Source organism: Anolis sagrei, chromosome 4 (genome assembly GCF_037176765.1).
Source record: "Anolis sagrei isolate rAnoSag1 chromosome 4, rAnoSag1.mat, whole genome shotgun sequence".
Lineage (NCBI taxonomy): Eukaryota > Metazoa > Chordata > Lepidosauria > Squamata > Dactyloidae > Anolis > Anolis sagrei.
In genome coordinates this window covers 167,398,923-167,423,418 of record NC_090024.1, presented here as the reverse complement: position 1 = coordinate 167,423,418, position 24,496 = coordinate 167,398,923, and the positions used below count along the sequence as shown (strand labels likewise).

Sequence of the window (24,496 nt, the reverse complement as noted above, 5' to 3'; positions counted from 1 at the left end):
AAGGCACTTAGGCAACATGAAACCCATCTTATGAGTAAAGGGGGGTGGTAGCTGCTAAAGACATGAGAGGTTGAATGTTCCATCTTAACTGGAACAAACCTATGTCCCCAAATGTTTATTTTATCTTATTTTGAGAGCTCTAACATCTGGGCTCATTCTCTTTGTGCAAAAATATAAAAAGAGACATTTCATGTTCTGTACACCTTTCTTTAAAAAGTACCAAATGTCAGTTATGGAGACCCTGCAACAAGCTTTGTTCAACAGGGAGCTACAACTTCCAGAAATGCTTACATGCAATTCCACATTGACCTTCCGCAGCAGGTATGATTACTTTGTTTCTCCCAATGAAGACTGTACACTTTGGTAGGAAAGGCACATGTGTGTAAACATACAGAAAGGGACCTTCAGTAGAATCTGCACTGTGAATGATGATGGTGTCCAACCATGGCAACATCTAGTATCCCCCGAAGCAACAGTGTCTGATTCGTAACACTGAAAATCAGTCACCTCAGACTTTACGATGTTATGGATTTTTCATTAACAACTAGATAACACTTTATCGGTTTGACAGGCTGCTCTTAATCTGTCCTTCCAGCTTCTGAGCTTAGCCAGACTATTAAGGGAAAACAGAACTGAAGAAGACCCTTGAGCAAACCTTTCATCTTGTCCAATTAGACATTAAGGGAACATTCATTTGCTTAGGCAATTTTTACCCATCCCATATACTATTATAGATGATCACTCGTGGCTGAGTATGGTTGTCTTCCAAAGGCAGAGTCTTAGCGGTGGGACCATAAGTGACTGCAGAGACCTATTCTGGATCCACATTATCTTTCACAATGAGACCACAGATTTCCAGATAGAAGGTGGTCCCAACAAGAATTTGCTTGATGTGCTTTTCTCTTGGCACATTCCTCCCTTTTGTCCTATATTTGCACCTCCTCAAAATCCACAGCACTGATGTTAATAGCTGACCTCCACTTAGAACAGTGGTTCTCAACCTGTGAGTCCCCAGATGTTTTGGCCTTCAACTCCCAGAATCCTAACAGCTGGTAAACTAGCTGGGATTTCCCAGAGTTGTAGGCCAAAACACTTGAGGACCCACAGGTTGAGAACCATGTTCGAAGGTCAGGTCAGGGCTTCTCAATTCTCAGTGTTTATTCCACATTCAAAATGCTGGCTTTAGCCTATAAAGCCCTAAACGATTCCAGCCCAGCTTATCTATCTGAACGTATCTCTTCCTATGAACCATCTAGGAGCTTAAGATCGTCTGGCTATGGAACTCCCTCCCCAGGGATATTAGATCAGCCCCCTGAAAGACCTGACTCTTTGAGCAAGCTTTTGAGAATACAGCAGAATAGATAACACGGAACTATGAATGATGAACATGGAATGGCCAGACAGTGTTACTGGATAACATTTTTAACAAGATGACACCAATGATTAAATACTTTAACTGTTTTTATTTATGTTTTATATTGCAATGTTGATTGTTTTTAATGGCACTTTTATGAATGCCTGATATCGAATTGTGCCAATCTGTAACCCGCCTTGAGTCACCGTATGGCTGAGAAAGGCGAGCTATAAATATCGTAAATAAATAAATATTTTTGTCCAATTAGATACCAAAGGGAATATGTATTTGCTGGGACTATTTCCCATCCCATAACAGCATTTCTCCAGAAAAACATGCCTCAACAATCAGATTTCTAAATTAAGTCCATGTTCCATCATCCACTCACCAGTCACAAAACAAAGCATTTAAAATGCAAGATATGGAAATGAGGAAAGCCATACACTATGACAAATAGACTTATTCTGCTATTTGACAACACACCATTCTCCAGGTCTATTTCCTGCTTTTTCTGAAGTTTCTAAGCTAATCTGAAGGATAAAAACATCACTGGGACACACTATTCAACACAGTGCATTCAATGTATTTATCTGGAAAATAATGGTTATTCTGAATCAGATAAGAATCTTGACTATTTACTTTGGTTTCATGATGCTCAGAAGTATTGCAGCAGCATCCAGTAGCGACAAAAAAACTGCAATCTCAGCAATGCCAATATGATGCAGGTTCTGTTGCAAAGCAGTATTTCCTGGCTACTTCCAGAAGCTGCAGAGAAGCCACTCAATGTGATTACCATGAAAAGCTTTTTGTGTGTTGCTATATTTGAAATACAGTCTGGGCAGTCTAGTGGAAACAGGGGGCATTGGTTTAAATTCCGCCTCCCCAATTGTTTTATATTTTCTGGATACAGATAGTTCCCAAGTTGCAAACAAGATAGGTTTTGTAGGTTTGTTCTTAAGTTGAACTTGTATGCAAGTCGGAACAGTGCAAGTCCAACTATACATATATAAGCTTTGGATAGCATGGGGGGGGGGGGGCTGCTGATGCAGCAGGTTAAATCGCTGAGCTGCTGAACTTGCTGACCAAAAGGTTGATGGTTTGAATCCGGGGAGTGGTGTGAGCTGTTAAGTCCAGCTTCTGTCAACCTAGCAATTCGAAAACACGCAAGTGTGAATAGATAAGTAGGTACTGCTTTTGCTGGACGGCGTTCCATGCAGCCATGCTGGCCACATGACCTTGGAGGTGTCTATGGACAATGCCGGCCTTTCAACCAACAGAACAACAATGTATGTGTGTGACTCACAAAACTCTGCCTCAGAGCAGGTTACTTCATGCTGTATTACTATGTCGAAAAGACTTCAAAATTCACAGTAGTAATAGTACAATTCTCATATTATAATTCAACTAAGGATATACTATTCATGAAATAAGTAACAGACATAAAGGAAAGCATACAGAAACAACCAGTCATCAGTTGGGGACCCCACCCCCCAGCACCAACTGCCGTTCTGGGCCAGAGTGAAGAGAGAGGGGGCCAGGGGACAGTTCCACCTTGTCTCCTGTTCTATGCTAATAATATAACATAATATAATGCATTGTATATACATATAATATTTATATTAAAATGTAATACAATATAATACTACTAATAATAATATAATTATGTATTTTATATTACATGTAATATTACGAATAATATTACAATATAATGGTATAGTACAATATAGCAATACATAATACTGATATCGTACTATGCTAATAATATAATATATTGTATGTATACATATATATCTTGTAAGCACTCTGAGTCCCCTTCGGGGGAGAAGGGCGGCATATAAATGTCGTAAATAAATAAATAATAAGTCCTGGATTTGCAAAAGGTCTTGAGTCCAATACCAGTGGTAGTAAAAAAAATTCAGCTTCCAAAATGACGACTTCTGTATTAAAGTAGATTCTTCATTAACTCGAAACGCCGGTAACAGCAACACTTCAGCTTCCAAAAGTAATGGCTTCTCTATTAAAGGAGATGCTTCATTAACTCATAACGCCAGGAACACAAACACAACAAGGTCTCCCGAGTTGTTTCCCTTGCTTCGTTATACCTTCTTCGGGTGTTATGCCAGTCTTATCTATAATGCTTGAGTACACTAAATAAGAAATGAAGAAATATACAGACAATGTTGTTGTTGTTCATTCGTTCAGTCGTCTCCGACTCTTCGTGACCTCATGGACCAGCCTACGCCAGAGCTCCCTGTCGGCCGTTACCACCCCCAGCTCCCTCAAGGTCAGTCCAGTCACTTCAAGGATGCCATCCATCCATCTTGCCCTTGGTCGGCCCCTCTTCCTTTTGCCTTCCACTTTCCCCAGCATAATTGTCTTCTCTAGGCTTTCCTGTCTCCTCATGATGTGGCCAAAGTACTTCAACTTTGTCTCTAGTATCTTTCCCTCCAGTGAGCAGTCGGGCTTTATTTCCTGGAGGATGGACTGGTTGGATCTTCTCGCAGTCCAAGGGACTCTCAGCACTTTCCTCCAACACCACAGCTCAAAAGCATCGATCTTCCTTCGCTCAGCCTTCCCTAAGGTCCAGCTCTCACATCCGTAGGTGACTACAGGGAATACCATGGCTTTGACTAGGCGGATCTTTGTTGCCAGTCTGATGTCTCTACTCTTCACTATTTTATCGAGACTGGACATTGCTCTCCTCCCAAGAAGTAAGCGTCTTCTGATTTCCTGGCTACAGTCTGCATCTGCAGTAATCTTTGCACCTAGAAATACAAAGTCTGTCACGGCCTCCACGGTTTCTCCCTCTATTTTCCAGTTGTCAATCATTCATTTTTAATATATTTTTATTATTATTTTATCTTAGTTCAATACATTTGTTATGCATTGTTTATTTTACAGCAGATACATATTATTCAATACAATCTACCATTCTTTAAATTTTGGCATCTAGTGTTATTTTTCTGCTTATACATATTATCTATCCCTCACCACTTTGCTCCCCTCCCCCCGCCCCAAGCCATGGCTTTTACTTATCATCTGTCCAAAATTTCAGTTCTTCTTGTGGAGATAACTTTCCTTCTTTCTTTTTTAATCCTTTTTCAATAAATTTTCTCCATACATAATCAAAATCACTTTGTTTCCATATACCTCTTTTATAAATTTTAATATACATGTCAGCTTATTATTTATTGCCAATTTCCATACTTCCTTGTACCACTCCTCTATTTGTATATTTATTTCTCTTTTCCAATTCCTTGCTATAAGTGCAATAATTGGTAATGACGACAGGAATGGAACAACGGAAAATGATACTGGATTGTGGTTTAAACGATGAGACGTGAATGGCTTTTTGTATTATTGATATTGTTGATGTTTTGATGATGATGTTTTTGGTTATTGCTAGATTGATACTTTAGATTGTGTCTTGAATTTTGAACCTTGTTCTTTCTATGTTGTACACCGCTGTGAGTCGCCCCCGGGCTGAGAACAGCATTATATAAGCAAAGTAAATAAATAAATAAATAAATGCTATAAGCAATCTTGCTATTGTTAATAAGTTTTGTTATCACATCTTTATCTTCTTTTTTCAATTGTTTATTATTATATAATGATAATAAAGCTGTACTAGGACTTCTTTCTATTTTAATGATCATTATATCTTCTATTTTTCTAAATATTTCCCCCCCCCCCCAAATTATTTACCTTGCCACCACATATGTATATATGTTCCTGATTCTTGGCATCCTCTCCAGCAATTTTTTTGTTAGTTTTTATTTATATTTGCTATTCTTACTGGTGTTGGGTACCATTTCCATATTAACTTACAGTAATTTTCTCCATTATTGTTGCCACTGTTTCATTTACTTTTATCCCTCAATCTTCTTCCCAGACCTCCTTGAGGATGTTGTTTTTGGTTTTTCCTTTCTTTATTTCAATTATTATCTTATACAGGGAGGGGAGGTCGGCCACAGCAACACGTGGCGGGTACCGCTAGTTTTTAATATCCTTGTACAAGCATTCAAATCCTGGCTCTGCCAAGGAAACCTACTGGGTGACCTTAGGCAAGCCTCAGCCTCAGATGAAAGCAAGGCCAACGTCCTTGCAGACGGCCAATTCTCTCACACTAGAAGCGGCTTGCAGTTTCTCAAGTCACTCCTGACACGACAAAAAACAAATCTGCCCGGGTTCAATGGTATGGGGTCGATTCGAAGGCAAGCAACAATCACAACGCCAAAGGGAAGCTGTATACATTGCGCGCCCCCTTGAGGCCGCTTGAAGCGCTGCAGCGAGCGAGCGGTCCTTCCTCCCTCTGTCGCTAAGCCCCGCCCCCTCCTCGCGGCCGTTATAACGCCTCCATTTCAACATGGCTTTGCGCTCTTCTGCCTTCCTTCATTATACCACAAGAAAGCAGCGATTGGTCGAAACCTCAAAAGGAGGCGTGGCCACAGCGGCATTATTTCTATTTTCTTTAGCTGCGCACTACTCCCCGCCCCCTCCTAAACATCGCCGGCTTTGAGCCTTCCAGCCAGGCCTCTATAGCCGCACGCGCGCGTTTTGCGAGGACCCTTATTTAGCTGCCTCTGCCATTCGCCTGATTTGAACTGACTGGCGAGAAGCGTACCCTCCCGGTTACGGGACAAATCCTCAGAGGAAACAACATACTCATAAGCGTGTGGAGTGGACGAGAGGATGGGAACTTATCTGCGTGTTGAGTGGAAAGTTTTTTATCGACAAACAAATCAGGCAGCATCGTGGACGGCTCTGAGTCATCGGGCGCGAGAAAGTCGGTCTGAGGGGAGGAGGGGCCCTGGCGGGGAGCGAAACGCGCCAAGTTTCCCCGTTGAGGCGGCGAGAAGGGGGCTCCCGAGGAGGAGGCCAGAAGCGGAGGGAGAGAGGGAGGCCTGCTCGTTTCCTCCCCGCTGGGACGCCGAGCCTGCCCCGGAGGATGTAGCGGGTGAGGAGGCGCCGGCGCCGCCGCTTTCCCGCCTTTGTCGCTCGGAAGTGCCGAGGAAAGTTCCCCCGCGCCTGAGGGGAGCTGCGAGCCGAGGAGGGTGGAGGCCAAGCCCTTCCATTGCTCGATTACACTCGGAAGGAGCTTTTTAAAGAAACAGCATAATTATAATAATGAGCTGAAAGCTTTAAAAAACCCATCTCCTTCGGCTCTATTCGAAATCCACCCTCTTTCTCTTCATTTCTTTTTTTCTATACTGGCCATTTAATGCGGTTTCGAACCGGTGTGGGAAGAAAGTGATTTCGTAGGAAGTAAATAATTTAAATATAGTAAATAAATAAGTCTGTTTGAGGCCCGGATGGCGACCACAGAGCACTGATGCACATAAAGGGCTTCCTTTAGTAGGAGTTTGGGTGGCCTTCACGAGTATCGAGCCGCATTAAATGCCCAGTGTAGAAGGGGCCTCAGTCGTGTTTCAGTTCTGCTTTATTTATCTCCTTTTCCCTTCAATCGACATGAAATTTTTAAGGTGGAAGGTGCCTTTAAATCGAAAGGGAACGGCGGGTCTCCATATCGACGGGATTGTAATAATAATACTCAATGGGGAAGAGGGTAAAGGTCGCTAAAAGTTAACGCCGCTTTCTCAAACGCTTCAATTAAAAATACTCAGGATTGCTGTGAGTTTTTCGGGCTGTATGGCCATGTTCTAGAAGCATTTTCTCCTGACGTTTCGCCCACATCTATGGCAAGCATCCTTAGAGGATGAGGGGTCTGTACAGCCCGGAAAACTTACAGCAACCCAGTGATTCCGGCCATGAAAGCCTGCGACTGTACTCACTGTCGACGTTTGAAACTCGTGTTTTCACTTGTGTTGCACCCCCAGAATAAACGTCGCAGGACTTTAAACCAATCCAAGCCGTGCCAAGCTTCCTAGCCATCTCAAAAATATGACTTATTTAAAGCGCCAGGATCAACACCCGCGCAAAGTTCAACAGCTTTGCCTGCTCTGGTTTACTCCTGGAGTTGTGCCGTCACAATACATTGCTGCCACTTGTGGAGACGGGGAAGCAAAGCTCAACGTGGTCACGTCTGTCTTATATGCTTTCACAGGCATAGCTGCCGCCTGCTCCCTCTCCCGCCTGCCTGCCTGCCTGCTTGCCTCCCTCCACCTTCTGGCGAGGGGACCATGCCCGGCCTGTTGCCCAGTGACAGTAATGGACTTCCCAGAGGCAGCCCGACGAAAAAAGGCAGGCTGTCGCTGAAGTTTTTTCAGAAAAGGGAAACCAAAAGAGCGCTGGATTTTGCAGAGCCGCCAGGAAATGAGCAAAAGACTTCAGAATCTGAGTGTTCTGAAATGTAAGAGTTTTGTGGGGTTTTTTTTAGTGGTTCCTTGCAATATCACCAGAACTTTGAAGGTGTTTTTTTTTTGTGCATCTTCCAATTTTGTATTTACTATATGTGTGTATATACTGTACTGATAATTATTATATGGACAATGAATGGTAAATTAAAACACAGCAATATAGATAGGAATATAGTTATCATTACTTGAGCACTGTCTTATTTAACTTTTAATAGAATGTACAGGGTGAGGCACCATAACTTCCTTTTTTCAAAACTTAATAAAACCCATTGTATGAATCAGAATTTTTAATTTTTTTTATAATGTAGGCGCATACCTAAAGTTTTGTTTTACGTAGTTTTGGATATCAAATTAGGTAGGTGACATCCCCCATTCTCCATGCACTGAGTAAACTGATTTCTGGCTTTTGTCATGACTCTTGCCAGCATAGCAGGCGTTATGTTGGCAATTTCTTCCTAGAAGCCCCAATGAGCTTGTTCAATTGCCAGAAATTCTGGGATTTGAAGGCACAAACAGCTGAAGGGCCGCAGTTTGAGGATGCCTGCGTTAGCTGGTCCTTTGTTGGGCTAAATCTGGCTACCAGTATTTAAAAAACTCTAAAACTCTCCCAACAAAGGATTTCCCCAGGAAAGAAGCAGCCACCCTTTGAAGCTGCAAGTTGTTCAGTGCTAATTAAGGTGGCCAGTTGCAACATTCACACTTACCTAGTTTCCAAAAGACCTCACAACCTCTGAGGGTGCCTGCCATAGATGTGGGCAACAGGGCAGGAGAGAATGCTTCTGGAACATGGCCATACAGCCCAGAAAACTCACAGCAACCCAGTGATTCTGGCCATGAAAACCTTCAACAATACATTGTCCTATATGGATTATAACTCACGTGATGCCTGTGAGGGGTACCTTATTTTAGTGCCCATAATTTTATTTTTAATGTAGTTGACATATTGTACACTAACTATGGTCAGGGTAAGCATTATCCAGTTTGTTTAGACCTTTAAAACAGATTTTCAATGGAAAGGAATTAAGTAGCAATCCCATGTGACTTTCCTGGGAGGATGCTCCTGTGCATACAGTAGGATTTGCTTTTGAGTAGATGAACATCAAGTAATTTTAAATCTACACTATTTATTTATTTATTTGAAACATTTATATTCCTCCCTTCTCACCCCGCAGGGGACTCAGGGCGGAGCACAACATACAGGGTTAGTCAAAATGCATAGGCCAATAAGCCATTCAATTAAATGGCTTATTGGCCTATGCATTTTGACTAACCCTGTATATACGGCAAACATTCAGTGCCAGGACATAAAACCATAAATATACACAAACATTAAAATCACTTATATCCACTTTAAAATCAGTTGCTTAAAAACCATCCCAGGACACCATTCTGTTATTGCCTCATTGTATTGTCCCAAAGGCTTGGTACCATAGCCAGGTCTTCACCATCCTTCTGAAGGACAGGAGGAAGGGGGCTGATTTAATATTGCTAGGAAAGGAGTTTCATAGCCAGGGGGCAATCACTGAGAAGGCCCTGTCTCGTCTTGGAAATAAATAGGGATTAACACTTTATCTATGGTTAGATTTTTATTCTGAGTCCCATTTTCATAGGAAAAGGATTAGACCAGTGTCCTAAGAATGAGTTTTTATTATAAGTTTACATTTTGTGGAAAGTTTTTGAGGATGCATTTCAAGAATTCTGAGATTTTATCTTTGCACACTTTTTAGCTGCTTATACAGTCTCTGCACACACAAAAGAAATACTGGTTATGTAGAGCAGGAGTGAGAAATTGGGTTGGTCCCATTGATAGCTGCCTGTAAAACATCTCAGCAAGGTGTATGACATCAGAACTGTCTTGTGATGATCCATTAAAACAATCACTCTCCCCTTTCCTGATATTTATCCTTTAGATGGTAATCAAGACTTTTTCTCTGTCTAGAGAGGCAAAGAAAAGGAGGCATTGAGTGTTGCCGAGAAATGGAGCAGGAGGAACCCCTTTACATACTGGGTGGGCCTTATACTATTTCTTCTAATTAGGATGGCACACTAAAAGGATTCTGTTAATACTTGAAGGAGCAAATCCTTCAAACTGGCTGATTTGTATGCTAATGAAAGGACATCAGTTACTTCCTCTTTTTAGTCTTCTTGCTAGTACTACATCAAGACAGTTTCTATCTCTTTCTCTTGTTAATGCACAGGTAAGAATCTCCCAAAGTTCTTCCCTGTGCAATAAGAGAGAGAGAGATGTTTCTTGTTGTAGCAGTAGCTTGAGGAAAGAATGGGTTTCATCTCCTAATTGTAGTGTTGAAAGAGTGGGCAGAATCTGGAAGAGAATTGCTATCAGCTGGAATTAACATGAGATGGATAGAAGTTCCCTGCCTGGGGTAAAGGCCTTACTTGCTACACATCCAGTTCCATTAATTAATAGCTTTATAGCTAAAGAATGGCTAAAAAGTCATTCCAGTGTTTTAGTATGGGACATTTATATCTAAAATTTAGGTGTGATTTAATTTAGATTGCATCCTGTTACCATTCATAGCTGGACTAAATCTTACTGAAATCAATGTATGTTCTAGTGAACAGATATAGGATTGGTCTGTCAGAAAATATGTAATGTCTTATACAAATAAAGAAATTATCATTCTTCTTTGCATAATAGTGAGCAGATAGTTCCTACAGCACAGCCACTTTCACCTGTTTGCTGTGAGAAGAAAGACATCATGCTACCTTTTGTGGGCTTGAACAATCTTGGCAACACTTGCTATCTGAACAGTATACTCCAGGTAAATTCATAAAAGAATTAAAACATTAAAGTTAAATGTTTCTGTTCTACGTATCTTAAGATTCCTGGATGGCACAGATTATTGATGAGATTGGGGGAAGTTATATGTGGACTAGGTCACTTCTGACATTTGGAAAGATCAGTGACACTAGCTATTTCTCTTTAGTTGGCTAGTTTGATGTTTTGGAAGTTCTCTTTTCCATCATTATGCCCTGCTATCAACCACTGTATCATAAATTGATTTTGTGCTTAACCTAATGGGGTGTCTTGGTTTAGTGAAAGTATTGCTTAACTTCACTGTAATCAGTGGAATTTGAAACTGCTGATTTTGCCCATTCTTTTCAATCAGCTTTTCCAGTTCTGTTTACAATGGTGCACAATAAAATCAGAGAAGCACAGGGTAAAACAACAGTAACACTATGAACGCAGGAGACAATAAAAAACAGCAAGACTATGAACATGAGAACTACAAGCAAATCACAATATAATGAAACTTGCTACAAAGTAATTTGGCAAGGCATATGTCTTCCTAAAGCACATCTCTTCCTTGGGGGTTTTATAACATATTTAACTCTTTAATGCCATTTTTAATAAGAAAAAATAGGGGAACTAGTTCTTTTTGTTTCAAAATGAAATTCTGAGCATGCTATTATGCAAAATTAATAAAAGTAGTAATCTAAACTCAATTTCTATTAAAAAAAAGTAATTACTTGTCGATTACAACTGAAATACCACTTCTCCATCTTATCAGTTAACTCATTTGTAGAAATACAAATAGGCAGTCAATTCCAGTGAAAATATTTCCAATACATTGATGTACTTTGAAGTTCTTTAGTAAGCATTCTCTGGTCAGTTACTTAAGTCAGCAACAGATGACATCTGCACTAAATTCAGTCTCTGGATTGATACTGTTTGGCCCTGCACTTGCCAGTCCAGAGCAAAAGTTATTTAAAAGATTGAGTCATAGATTGAGGTGCATGTTATGATAGTTATCCCATGGCCTCTTTCTTTTGATTATTTTCTTCTCCCTCCACCCCCAAAAGTAATTGTAAAGTCATAGCTGTCAAGTACCACATTCTTATTTTCATAGTCCCCCTGTGAGATGAGATGAGATGAGATGAGATAAGATAGATAAATAATGTAAGAGATAGTAGCTAGTTCAGAATGATCCAATTGACAATGGGTAGAAGAAGATTTAATGCAGGTCTCTGGTCAAAATTGGCACTGTGAAGCCAATATGTGTCATACATGTATAATTAAAAAGAAATGTTATGTGCGTTGTCATCCATCAGCTTAGAATTCTTGTCCTTATTTTAGGTGCTGTATTTTTGCCCTGGCTTTAAAACTGGAGTGAAACAATTATTCAACATAATTTCCAAAAAGAAGGAAAGCTTAAAGGATGAAATAGATAAGGTGAGGATATATCCATATTAGAAATGTTAGAATTTTAAAAGGTCACTGTATTGTGGATTTCATCATAAATGGGTTTTGTCTTTGGAAGGAGATAAATGGTGAAGAGTTAGACCTGTCGCAAATTAGCCTCCTGCGGGAGCAAACTGTGCCAGCACGTCCCTGATGTCATGAGACTCCGCCTCTCTCCCCGCCCCTTTCTCCGCCTCTTTCTCCGTGCCAGAGTGGTTTTTCCTTTGTTGAATTCTGTCAACAACGAGAGTACGCTGGCAATGCTGCCCTAGCAAAGGAAAAACCACTCTGGCACGGAGAAAGAGGCGGAGAAAGGGGCGGAGAGAGAGGTACAGTCTCATGACGTCAGGGACGTGCTGGCACAGTTTGCTCCCGCAGGAGGCTAGTTTGCGGCGGCTCTTATGAATGCTTGGTTGCTGTGAGTTTTTCGGGTTGTATGGCCATTTCCAGTAGCATTCTTTCCTGACATTTGGCTGGCATCTCCAGATCACTGAAGATGCTGGCCAAAGATGCAGGCAAAACGTCAGGAGAGAATACTACTGGAACATGGCCATACAGCATGAAAAACTCATAGCAAGCCCATGATTCCAGCCATGAAAGCCTTCAACAACACAGTTGTGAATGTTGTAGCAAAGTATACCTTATTCATGTATAGGTTTAGAAACTAGTTAAAAATCAACTCAAAAACGGGTTGCCATCCACAGGTCAATGTCAGTACTATACCTTTACTCTTACTAAAATTAATTAAAGAATCACCACCTCTGAATAAACTGGCAAAATATGAGAGCTTAGTTAATCCCTGGAAAACCTAAAAGAAACACTAACTGCCTCTATTCTCTCTGCCATAGTCCTGTTTCTGGCTTTTTTTAATGTCTGAGTGGGGAAACGGTTGTAGTTATTGGTGGGCAGCACCAACTTTGCCTTTATCTTGTTAATTCTCACAATTAAAACATTTACTTGCTACATTTTACACAGTGTGATTTTGCTGCTTTGAGGTGATGTTAACAAAGAAAAGAAAAACATAAATGTTGTGAGAAAAGGATTTATGTACTGTATGTAGCTAGCTAAAATAATAGGCAAATGTAAACTTTGAGAAGGAAATAATTATTTTCTCTGACTTTACAGGGGACAATTAAAGAAGATTCTCTTGCAGGCTATGAATTGGTCTGCAGTTTACACTCCCTGATCATTTCAGTTGAACAGCTTCAGGCCAGCTTCCTCTTAAGTCCAGAAAAATACGCAGATGAACTTGCTACGCAACCAAGAAGACTCCTAAACACACTAAGGTAGGCATATTTTAAATAGTTGCATTTCTAACCATAACTGAACCAAATTATTAACCTCAATGTTTTGAAATGAGAAGATAACCTCCTATTAAAGATGTTGAGTTATTAAGTAGAATTCCCAGAATCTTCATAGCATGTCTGTTTATGTCTAGTCACATAAAAATGAGGTACTGTGGCAATTATGCAGGGTAGTTTGTTCAACTGTTCCATGATTGTTCCTAGTGCCCATCTTATATTGTAGACAAGTCTAATGAATTACATATCCGACAAAACTAGGCAGTATATAAAGCTTTTTATACACACAATGATAGAGCATTGTTAGTGGATTACTATGTTTACATTATGTGGGGCTTTCCTGCTATATTTTGTTAAATGCGTGTAGCTCTGTTTCAAACTTGCCAAAATAAAATGCCTAATTTTTGACTGACTGAGATATGTCAGCTGCTGATTTATGTTACGTTTTGTGATTTTATAGAGAACTCAACCCCATGTATGAGGGATATTTGCAGCATGATGCCCAAGAAGTTTTGCAGTGTATATTGGGTCATATCCAAGGAACATGCCAGCTCTTAAAGGAGGAACTTAAACATAAATCATTGCAAGCACCCACACCTGAACTGAGAAAAAAATCCAGTCAGAATAGTGAAAGTAATGGTATTCTTGAACAAGATGATCATGTGCTTGATGATCAAGTGAAAAAGAACTGTGAAGATCAAAGTAAAGGAAGTGTGAAAAGAAAGAGTGATATTGAAGGAGGCAATGAAAAGAAAAAATCCAGAGTATGCAAGGAGAAAAATGAAGTCGAAGAAAATATAAGACAGACTCGGTCAAAGAGAAAAGCACTAGAAGAGAAACGGGATAATCATCCTGAAGCTTCCATTGATGAAATGAAAATACACATTGAGATTGCTAAGCCAAGCAATAAAAAATCAAGGCTTAGGTTAAACTGGTTAAAATCTTCAAGCAACCAGCCTAGTATTTTGTCTAAATTCTGTAGTCTTGGAAAATTAACAACAAACTTTGGTTTGAAAGATCCTATCAAAGAAATTGATAACTGTGAATTTCCAGGCAAGTGTGAAAAAAGCAACCAACCAACGGAAGAATATTATGATTCATCATCTCCCAAGGAAAGCACTGCTGAAAAAGGAACTGAAAACCCATTTCAGAAAGGTTAGATTATATAAAGAACTTTTTTGAGAGGGCGGTGAGTGTGATATCAGCTTGCTTATCTGTTTACCTGGGCAGTCTAATTTACTAGCAAGTGTTGTAGCAGTAAAAGCTTGTAATTGATTATTGACTGTTAGAGGAGAAGGAATAAGCCATGAACGGTTTCCTTGACTGTTCTTATTAATTGCAGTCATGGGGGGTTAACCCTTATTTTCTAGTTTATTAAGTATAGAAGGAAGAAAAATAAACAGATCATGCACATATACATTGATAAGCTTTGTGTCTTACACAATTTTACAATATACAGATTGCAAGTGTTGAGTCTTTGCCCTAAGCAAGCAGAGCAGTGACAAACTGCAAGGCTGCAATGACAACATGAGTTGATAAATGAACAGTTTGGAACAGATTAATATATATCTTTCCAAACCATCTGCATTTAACTGGAAAATTAAGATCTTTTTATGTTTTGAACTTTTGTATAAATAGAAAACAAATTCATGAACACAATTATAGGGGTTTTTGGTGCATGGGTGGAATAGTAGAGGGATTCTTATCTATAAGAATTGAGTGAGTGTCCCTACCATAGATGTTAAAAGATCATTTTAGCTCACTTTGTTGGAGTAGATTTCCAACATAGTTAAGGTGCTTTCATTACTCGTAGAACTTTCTGGTCAATTTTTTTTAGGTTATACTCATGATGTTTCAGAGCCCAGTCTGTCTATGAAGGAGAGTTCAGTGTAACCTGTTATATACTTTTCTTTTGATACAGAGTTAGCTGGCTTTGATTTAGTAGAGAGACTTTTCCAGGGTCAGTTGGTGTTGAGAACAAGATGTTTAGAGTGTGAATGCTTCACTGAGAGGAGAGAAGACTTTCAAGATATCAGTGTACCAGTACAAAAAGATGAACTGTCCAAAGTGGAAGATAATTCTGAAAGTAAGTACTATGGCAGTAAAGGATTTAAGGATGCCTATGATTCATGCTTAGTACTGTCTGTTAGAAAGTTTTAAAGAAGACGTAGACGAATTGGAACAAGTTTAGAAGAACAACCAAAATGTCAAGAGTTTTGGTAAACCATTCCAAAATAGGAAAGCTTACAGTGCTTTAAATATGAAAGAATGTTGAGGGGTTTTTTTTGTGAACGGTGGATGGCCCACGAGGTCTCTTTCAACTTAAGGATTATATGATTCTAAGATTGCCATAATATTTTCCCCTGACTATTGTGGTTCATTAATGAATATACTTCCTTTGTATAGTTTTATTACTACTTTCTTAACTGCATGACTGACATCCTACAGAAATGAAGCAAACTAACACAAAAATGCAGAGCATTGTTGCCTACATCAAACCCATCTTAGAAAATGTTCTTTATGTAACTTTAGTCAAAGAATTAGAGTTTGAAGGGGGTTTGTAGGCTATCGCGTTCAACTCCCTCATCAGTTTTGGAAATGCAAAAACAGAATACCCCAACTGATGGCTGCCCAGCATGGGGCAGCTCATCATATTTTAGTTGTTTCTATCATTGAATCATTATTGCTATTAAGAAACCTTTTAAACTGTTCAATTAAGATCTTCTATCCCATGATGTAAGCCCCATTACATTTGCCTTGCTTTCTAGGGTAGCCAAGGACAGGCTTTTGATGGTTTTTCATTTTATTTGAGGAATTCTATGCTGTCCCGTCTACTCCAGGCTAAAATAACTAGTTTCTTCAGGGATTTTTGATATGATTAGTTTACCATAACTCTTAACATTTTGCTTGCTCTTCTAAACCAATTTGTCTACATACTTCAGGTATGGTGTCTGAAATTGGTCATAGTATTCCACAGTCAGGTGTTTACAGAATGAATTGAACCATTACTATTTCATGATTTTGAAATTATCATTATATAAATCTAGCTTAAAATGCTTTTGTGTGGAAGTTGGATTATTGATGGATTGATGCTTTTCATAGCCGGGAGGGGATGTTATACATATATTCCTGTACAGTGGTTTATCTTTCAAACATTTTTATACTCTTAGTGCTATTTTTCTTAAAAGCTAGAAAATCTCTTCAGTATCTTGAAGAGACAACAAAGCAGACTCTGTAAGCAAGAACAAACTTTCCACACTACAGAAAGGCAAGGCTGCATTACACTGAGACCTGAGAACTTGATGTATACATTGCAGGAATAGGCTTGAAGCACCATGGGCCATTTCCACGTAAAGCAGGGTTGGTTTAGTATTGGATCCGGCTTTTAGGTGTCCTCGAATTATAACATAATTTTCCTCGCTTCAGTTATAATGTGACTAAAGTGCAACTTTTCATATTAGGGTTTTCTTAAAATATTTACCATATTGTAATTGTCTTTTGCATTTCAGAAGGTATGTGTTAAAATATATGTATTTACTATATTGTGTTAAGCAATCATATCTCTTAAAGTTTCCCCAGAGCCCAAAACGGAAGTGAAAACGCTGAAGTGGGCAATTTCACAATTTGCTTCTGTGGAGAGGATTGTGGGAGAAGATAAATATTTCTGTGAAAATTGTCATCATTACACAGAAGCCGAGCGGAGTCTTCTTTTTGATAAAATGCCTGAAGTTATAACAATCCATTTGAAGTGCTTTGCTGCTAGTGGATTAGAGTAAGTATGGTGAATAAGCTACATGAAAAGTTCTGGTCACTGTAAATGAAATGTTCTCTTTAGTGAACAGATGACTATAGAAAGCACTGCTGAACTCTCCACAGATTAGTGGTATTTTCTGAAGCGGGAAACTAGGTTACATATCTGCCTTTGTGAACAGTTTAGAACTTGGAAAACCAGGTTTCCATATTGCATAAAAAGTATGCAAGAGCAAAAAAGATCTGCTTCAGAGGCACTCTTCAGTTGTGGAGGTTGAGAGAGCTCTCTGCATCTCTTTGCATGTTTCATAAACATAGAAATAAGGCACGTGAATAGAGATATAATTGAACACCGTGCTTCCAGCAGAACACGTTTACCTCTTCTGTCTTAATGTGCTTAAAGCAAGAAAATCAGAACTATGCCCATCTGTCTTCAGCTTGAATTTGAAAAAGGAGCTGATGTTGAATAGAGCTGAGCATATTGTATCTCCTTTCACAATGGAAAATGGAGTGTGAGGAAGGCTGTAACTAAAATGCCTTGCTTCCATTCATTAATGAATGAGGCATATTTGAAACTTCGTGGAGAAATACGTAATGAAAGATCACCTTTGTATTAGCTTCCATGGCAATTTCCCACTGCCAGCCCATTACAGATTTTCTTCATGGCAGAAACTCTTTGAAATGGTAAATTATGTGCATTCTTCATTACTGTATGCATCTCTTAAGAAAAATCCCGAATTTGAGAAAATTAGATAATTTGGATGTATCATTGTCAGATATTTTCTTATAAATGACAGTTTGTAGAAAAGGAGCTAATATTAAATTCCACTCACCTACAGATGAAGATTTTCTTCAACAGGTGAACAGCGGACATCATAAAGTTGTTCGGACAGTTGTAATCACTATTAAAGTCAGTACTGCTGAAAGGCAAATGTGGTTAAGGTAATGAAAAGATGATAGTATTCTGAGGATGTGAAGTAATGCTGAAAGAACCCATGCATTTGCATGCAAGTTGACAGTTAAAAACTGGTTATTCTTCAGCAAAAAAACAAATACAAGTAACAAGAAGAGGTGCAAGTGAATTTAAAAGACAGAGAGAAGCTTTCTTTTTCCAAACAGATGTTATTCTTAATTGTAAATATGCAGTAATCCATAGTTTTGAGGCAAATAATCCCATTGTTCACATTTCATGAATCTTCAAATATCTTTCAGTCTTACTGCAATTATCACTCTCCAATAATAAAGTCACGTGTTACTCAAAATCAGAGATCCCTAGGTTTTCTTAACCATTTTTTCGTTACTTAGATTCTTTTCTTCCCACCATTTAGAGGTAGTGTTGCAGCATTTATATAGTGTAGAATTCTGCTTTTCTTTCTTTCTGCTCCTCCCTCTTTTTCAAACATTCTGGGTTCACTAATCCAATTAACCTTTAGGGTCTCATTGATTTATACTGTCTCAAAAAACTACTTTTTAGCAGTGTCAAAATGTTTTCCCTGCCAACATTTATCATTACCGCTGCCATATATAGATATAGATATTTCAAGATTCTACAGTCTGCAGTTTCATTTACCATAGCAAGCACTGCTATCAGGTAGTTCCCTAACATTGGCTTCTTCTGCCAGTGGAAAGATTACAAGGGGTGCTCCACAATTAGAAGAGTAATCAGCTGTTAAAGGCTAGAGAGTCACAGACCTCAGAGAGACGCATCTCACAACTACAGTGGGGAAAAATAGTATTTAGTCAGATACCAACTGTACAAGTTCTCCCACTTAAAAAGATGAGAGAGGCCTGTAATTGACATCATACGTAGACCTCAACTATGAGAGACAACATGAGAAAACATATCCAGAAAATCACATTGTCTGATTTTTAAGAAATATATTTGCAAATTATGGTGGAAAATAAGTATTTGGTCACCTACAAGCAAGCAAGATTTCTGGGTCTCACAGACAGGCTCCTCTGTCCTCCACTCATTACCTGTAGTAATGGCACCTATTTGAACTTGACACCTGTCCACAACCTCAAGCAGTCACACTCCAAACTCCACTATGGTGAAGGCCAAAGAGCTGTCAAAGGACACCAGAAACAAAATTGTCACCCTGCACCAGACTGGGCAGACTGAATCTGCAATAGGCAAGCAGCTTGGTGTGAAAAAATCAACTGCGGGAGCAATAATTAGAAAATGGAAGCGATACAATACCACTGATAATCTCTCTCGATCTGGGGCTCCACACAAGATCTCACCCCATGGAGTCAAAATGATCACAAGAACGGTGAGCAAAAATCCCAGAACACTCCCATGGGAACCTAGTGAATGACTTGCAGAGAGCTGGAAACAACGTAACAAAGGCTACCATCAGTAAAACACTACTCTGCCAGGGACTCGGATCCTGCAGCGCCAGACGTGTGCCCCTGCTTAAGCCAGTACATGTCCGGGGCCAACTGAAGTTTGCTAGAGAGCATTTGGATGATCCAGAAGAGTATTGGGAGAATGTCATATGGTCAGATGAAACCAAAGAAGAACTGTTTGGCAGAAACACAACTCACTGTGTTTGGAGGAGAAAGAATGCTGAGTTGCATCCAAATAACACTACTGTGAAGCACGGGGATGGCAACATCATGCTTTGGGGCTGTTTCTCTGCAAAGGAACCAGGGTGACTGATGCGTATACATGAAAGAATGAATGGGGCCATGTATCGTGAGATTTTGAGTGCAAACCTCCTGCCATCAGCAAGGGCACTGAAGATGAAATGTGGCTAGGTCTTTCAGCATGACAATGATCCCAAGCACACCTCCAGGGCAACGAAGGAGGGGTTTCGTAAGAAGCATTTCAAAATCTGGAGGGGCCTAGCCAGTATCCAGATCTCAACCCTATAGAAAACCTTTGGAGGGAGTTGAAAGTCTGTGTTGCCCAGTGACAGCCCCAAAACATCACTGCTCTTGAGGAGATCAGCGTGGAGGAATGGGTTAACATACCAGCAACAGTGTGTGCCAACCTTGTGAGAACTTATGGAAAATGTCCGTCTTCTGTCATTGCCAATAAAGGATATATAACAAAGTATTGAGACAAACTTTTGTCAAGGACCAAATACTTATTTTCCACCATAATTTGCAAATAAATTCATTAAAAATCAGACAATGTGATTTTCTGGATGTGTTTTCTCATGTTGTCTCTCATAGTTGAGGTCTACGTATGATGTCAATTACAGGCCTCTCTCACCTTTTTAAGTGGGAGAATTGAGCATTTTTACCGTCTAAGATACGGAAGATGTTTGTTTTTTTAAAAAACAGGACATCATCTGTTTAATAAACGGCATCTTGCAAACCTATTACAAACATGTAGCTATTATAAACAGACTAGAAACCCTTATTTATTATATTGTGGTTTGCAAATGTGTTAACTCCCATCAACTTGTCATTCGTATCTAGTGGGGAAAGTGCCCCTCTGTATGTAACACTGCCCATCACAATAACATTCTTGGTATCTTGGTTTTTAAGGCTGTTCCTAAGGTTATTTGGGGGCATTGATTCAGAAAATTTGTATTGTATAGACTGTATCAATTCTAGTTTCTTAGATATCATGATTCTTTATGAGCGAGCAGATGATAACTAGTATATAGAATATGCTCTGTATCTCAACTACTAGAGGTAATAAGAGGAAACTGGTGCTCTTTTTGGAATCGGCAGGTCAAATCTACCAAGAAACAAGTCTTAACAGTTGAAGCACCAAAATGTATATTTGCTAGTGTAATAGTTAAAGGGTATAACTTTTAACTATGAGACTCAAACCGATACGTGTTTTTATTAATATTGATTGTTTTATCTGGTTTTATATTTGAATTAATTGTTTTAATTGTATTTTATGTTTTTGGTGTTGACTGTAAACCGCCTTGAGTCGCCTGCGGGCTGAGAAGGGCGGTATATAAATATAGCAAATAAATAAATAAATATAAACAAAAGTAGCTGTTGCTCAGTCACTGGATTTGTTAACATATAGTTATAATATCTAGCATTTGGGAAAGCCAGAATCTGACCAAGTTTGGATACATTCTTTGTGTCTAATCCTTTACATTTTAATGTTTCTGTTTTACTGCTGGGGGATATATAATGTATTTTTGAAATATAAATAGATGGGTTTTTAAGAATGTGGCATACTATATAGGACAGCTGAATTTTAAAATAAAAAAACTAGAAGCAGTGTATTGTCTTAACTGTGTGTCATTTCTCCCCCAAAAGGTTTGACTGTTACGGTGGACTCTCCAAGATAAATACACCTTTACAGACGCCTCTCAAGCTGTCCTTGGATGACTGGAGCATAAACCCAGCCAATGAAGTCTATGGATTATTTGCCGTAGTGATGCACAGTGGCATTACTATCAGCAGTGGGCACTACACAGCCTCTGTTAAAATTACAGATATCGACAGCTTAGAATTAGACAAGGATGATTTCATCCTTGATGCTCTTGGTAAAATTTGCCCAGAGCCACTGAATGAACAAGAAGCAAGAGCTGTCACTGAGGACTATGATGATGGTGAGGTCTCCTTTAGAGTTGGTGGAAATGCACAACCTAATAAAGGATTAAACAAAAAGAATACAGAAGCTGTGGGGCTTCTCGGAGGACAAAAGAGCAAATCCAACTGTGATTTGCCCATTAACAAAGCAAGCCATTCTGAGAAGATGGCTAACATGGTCATTGACACTAAAAGTGCTGAATGTAGCCATGCTAAACAAATCGTGGAGTTTAAACATGATGAGCAAACTGCTGCTGCCGCTAATGGAGTAGAAAGTAAAGCCGTTCACATCATGCAGAGCCTCAAAGAGTATGAGGGAAAGTGGCTCCTTTTTGATGATTCTGAAGTGAAAGTTACAGAGGAAAAGGACTTTCTTAACTTTTTATCCCCCATTTCATCATCTACATCCACTCCTTACTTGCTGTTTTATAAGAAAATTGTAGTTTGAGGTTGTATTACATTGTAAATAATAGTTTTGCATCAGATTGGCACTGAAGAGCATATGACATATTTGAGGCTACAGAATTAAATTCATTGGTCTCTTTGACTCTATAAAAATGGTGTGATTTTAAAGTGAATAATTCACTTGATAGAATCTATATAAAATCAACCTAGCAATGCAAACATGTATATATCCTGTTGAATAAACAATGTCTGAAGAGCACAGTAACATATACCAGTGGGTCTGATTTCATCACTACCTGTATATTAGCTATTTTTAAATAAAATTATTTGTACCCACATTTTAAGTGGTAGTAAAAAAAAAAGTATTGGTTTCTTCCTGTGAATTGGGTCTGCATGAAAAGCTTAAACTCTTGCTGAAATTGTTCTGACCACCCAACTGTTTCTTTGATGTTCAAATAAGACAATGAAAAGGCATTTTATACCCACCTCAGTTTCAAGATAGTGATGTGTATTGTGTACCTCATTGCAGTGTCTTGGCTTAATATATCTATTTATATGGAATGTTGAAACTTAATATTTGTATATTTTTAAAGGCAAGGCTGTGAAACTAGCCTTAGTTCTTTAGTTACATGTACAGAGAATTTCTAGGGAATGCTTCATAAACCACATGTTTAGTTAAATATTTAAAAGGTGAAATTGGAAGGTGAAAGTGTCCATTTTATTGCATATAATACAGGGAGTCACTGGTAATTGACGCTTCTTCCAGTATCTTACTCATATAACTGTTGGCTCTAAAATCAAGGTTGCTTTCATGTAACCTGTTAGATAGCCCTGGCAATGTCTGGTGAACTGATTTCATAATTTAAATCATAATTAAATTAAACTTACTTTGACTTTATCCCAACAATTGTGGATTCTAAGACTACAATTTTTCCAAATATAATTTCCTAAACCTTGCATATACAGGAGTTAGCACATTAAGCCTATATTGTACTAGGGTTCTGACATCTTTTCTGATGTCCATGCCCTCTCCCAGACTAATTAAAAGCGCTATTAATCTCAAAAGTAATAAATAGGCTGGGACTGGCTTCCCTTAAGGAGTTTTTTCCCCCCTATGTAGTTGTTACAGTTGGAAGTAAGGCATCTCCAGGTGCCCATGCCAATTGAAAGGAGAGGCAGTTGAGATTATTGAGATTTACCTGGTTATGGAGAGCACTGACACATATATTGTGGTCTCTTTAAGACTAGTTGGAAGTAATTTTCCAGATATTTTTCAATCTTATCTAAATTTCAAATTGACTGCCATTATTGGCTTTACTCTGTACTGTTGTTCATTCTCTTTCTTCTCTCCTGTTTCAATATTTACTATAAATCTCCAAGATAGTTTTCCTTACTTGGTAGTTGCACACATTTTTAAAGTATAGTTGGTCCTAAGATTCTGTTGGGGTTTGGATCTGAAATGGCGGGAGACTACAGCAGGGTCTGCTTACACATCAGCATAATGCTTGGTGTCAGCAAAATCAAGCCTTGTTTTTTGGAATTTTCTTCCCTGAACATTTTTGAGTTGTGGCTAGCTGAATTCATGAACGAAGAACTCGTGGATACAGAGGGTCAACTAGTTTCAGCTAACAGTTGCCATGCTTTACAATTGACCATGACAATTTTCCTGCAAACACGAATATTTAATAACTTGAAGAAAACATGCTAGAAGCAGCTTCAAGTTTAAGACCATTATCTTCATCTGATCGTTTTATGAACCACGGAATGATTTTGCTTTCTTATAAAGTCAGGTTAAAATTGTAAGATACTGAGACACTGATTTTCCTCCAAACATACACCCAACAACTTTCTTCCTCTCTTACCGCCTTCAGCAGTACTTGAGCACTGGTTCTGAGGGTTTGTCAGGCTCTTATGTCACGTTTGTGGATGCATGGTGGTCTTGCAGTTCTGGTGATGGAAGCAATTCAATCAGCAGGTGTGCACTGCTGGATTTAGGCCCCTTTTTAAAAAGCCAGACCATTGTATGGCAGTTACAAATGTGTAACCTGGAATCACAGACACGTGACTTTTGTGTTCATGATGTATTGTCTACTAGTTTAGAATTATGTAGGGACTGAAAGTATACCATTGTGAACTTACTAGGAAACAACCACTGAGATTGACAGCTGCACTGGAAATTGCTCCCAGGAAAGGGCTAGGTGTGGCATTCAGCTGCTTCCTAAGCTAAGGGATCAGATTCCTGTTGATCAATTACATTGTTTCCCATAAAGGTTTGAACTGGAATTTGTAGTACAAACACATACAGGATTCCTGCTGAAACAAGTTAGTGTATGTTTCAGCTTGTACTGCCTTCTGTTCTGGGTGTCAGTCATGTCCTCTAGAAAACTATTTCCAATGTAGCTTCATCACTTAAAGGATGACACATACCAGGCTCATATTTCATATTTCAGTAGCTGCAAACTGACCAGACAGGAAAACATTGATCAACCTTGTTTCTCTGATTCCGCCTCCCCCCCCCCCCCCCCCATAAGTAGAAACATTTTCCTGCAATACACAGCAGCGTTGACTACCAACACATCCTACACAGCTCTCTAGATGTTGAATAATATTTACTGGCATTGCTCACCACTGGCTATGCTGCCTACAGCTACTG

General features: G+C 39.1%; 1 protein-coding gene across 2 annotated transcripts; it reads left to right on the top strand.

The window, feature by feature from the left end:
- The first annotated feature begins 5,876 nt into the window (after positions 1 to 5,876).
- Positions 5,877 to 22,750, top strand: USP1 (ubiquitin specific peptidase 1). 2 transcript variants are annotated; one of them, XM_060773634.2, is made up of 9 exons: positions 5,877 to 6,311; positions 7,419 to 7,664; positions 10,331 to 10,454; positions 11,771 to 11,866; positions 13,001 to 13,161; positions 13,637 to 14,331; positions 15,098 to 15,262; positions 16,747 to 16,948; positions 21,163 to 22,750. In XM_060773634.2, the coding sequence occupies exons 2-9, from the start codon at positions 7,495 to 7,497 to the stop codon at positions 21,884 to 21,886; spliced, it is 2,337 nt and encodes a 778-aa protein (XP_060629617.2). In that variant the 5' UTR covers positions 5,877 to 6,311; positions 7,419 to 7,494; the 3' UTR covers positions 21,887 to 22,750. The 2 variants fall into 2 exon arrangements, with proteins under 2 accessions (XP_060629617.2, XP_060629618.2); XM_060773635.2 differs by lacking the exons at positions 5,877 to 6,311; positions 7,419 to 7,664 and adding an exon at positions 9,611 to 9,679.
- Positions 22,751 to 24,496: the final 1,746 nt, after the last annotated feature.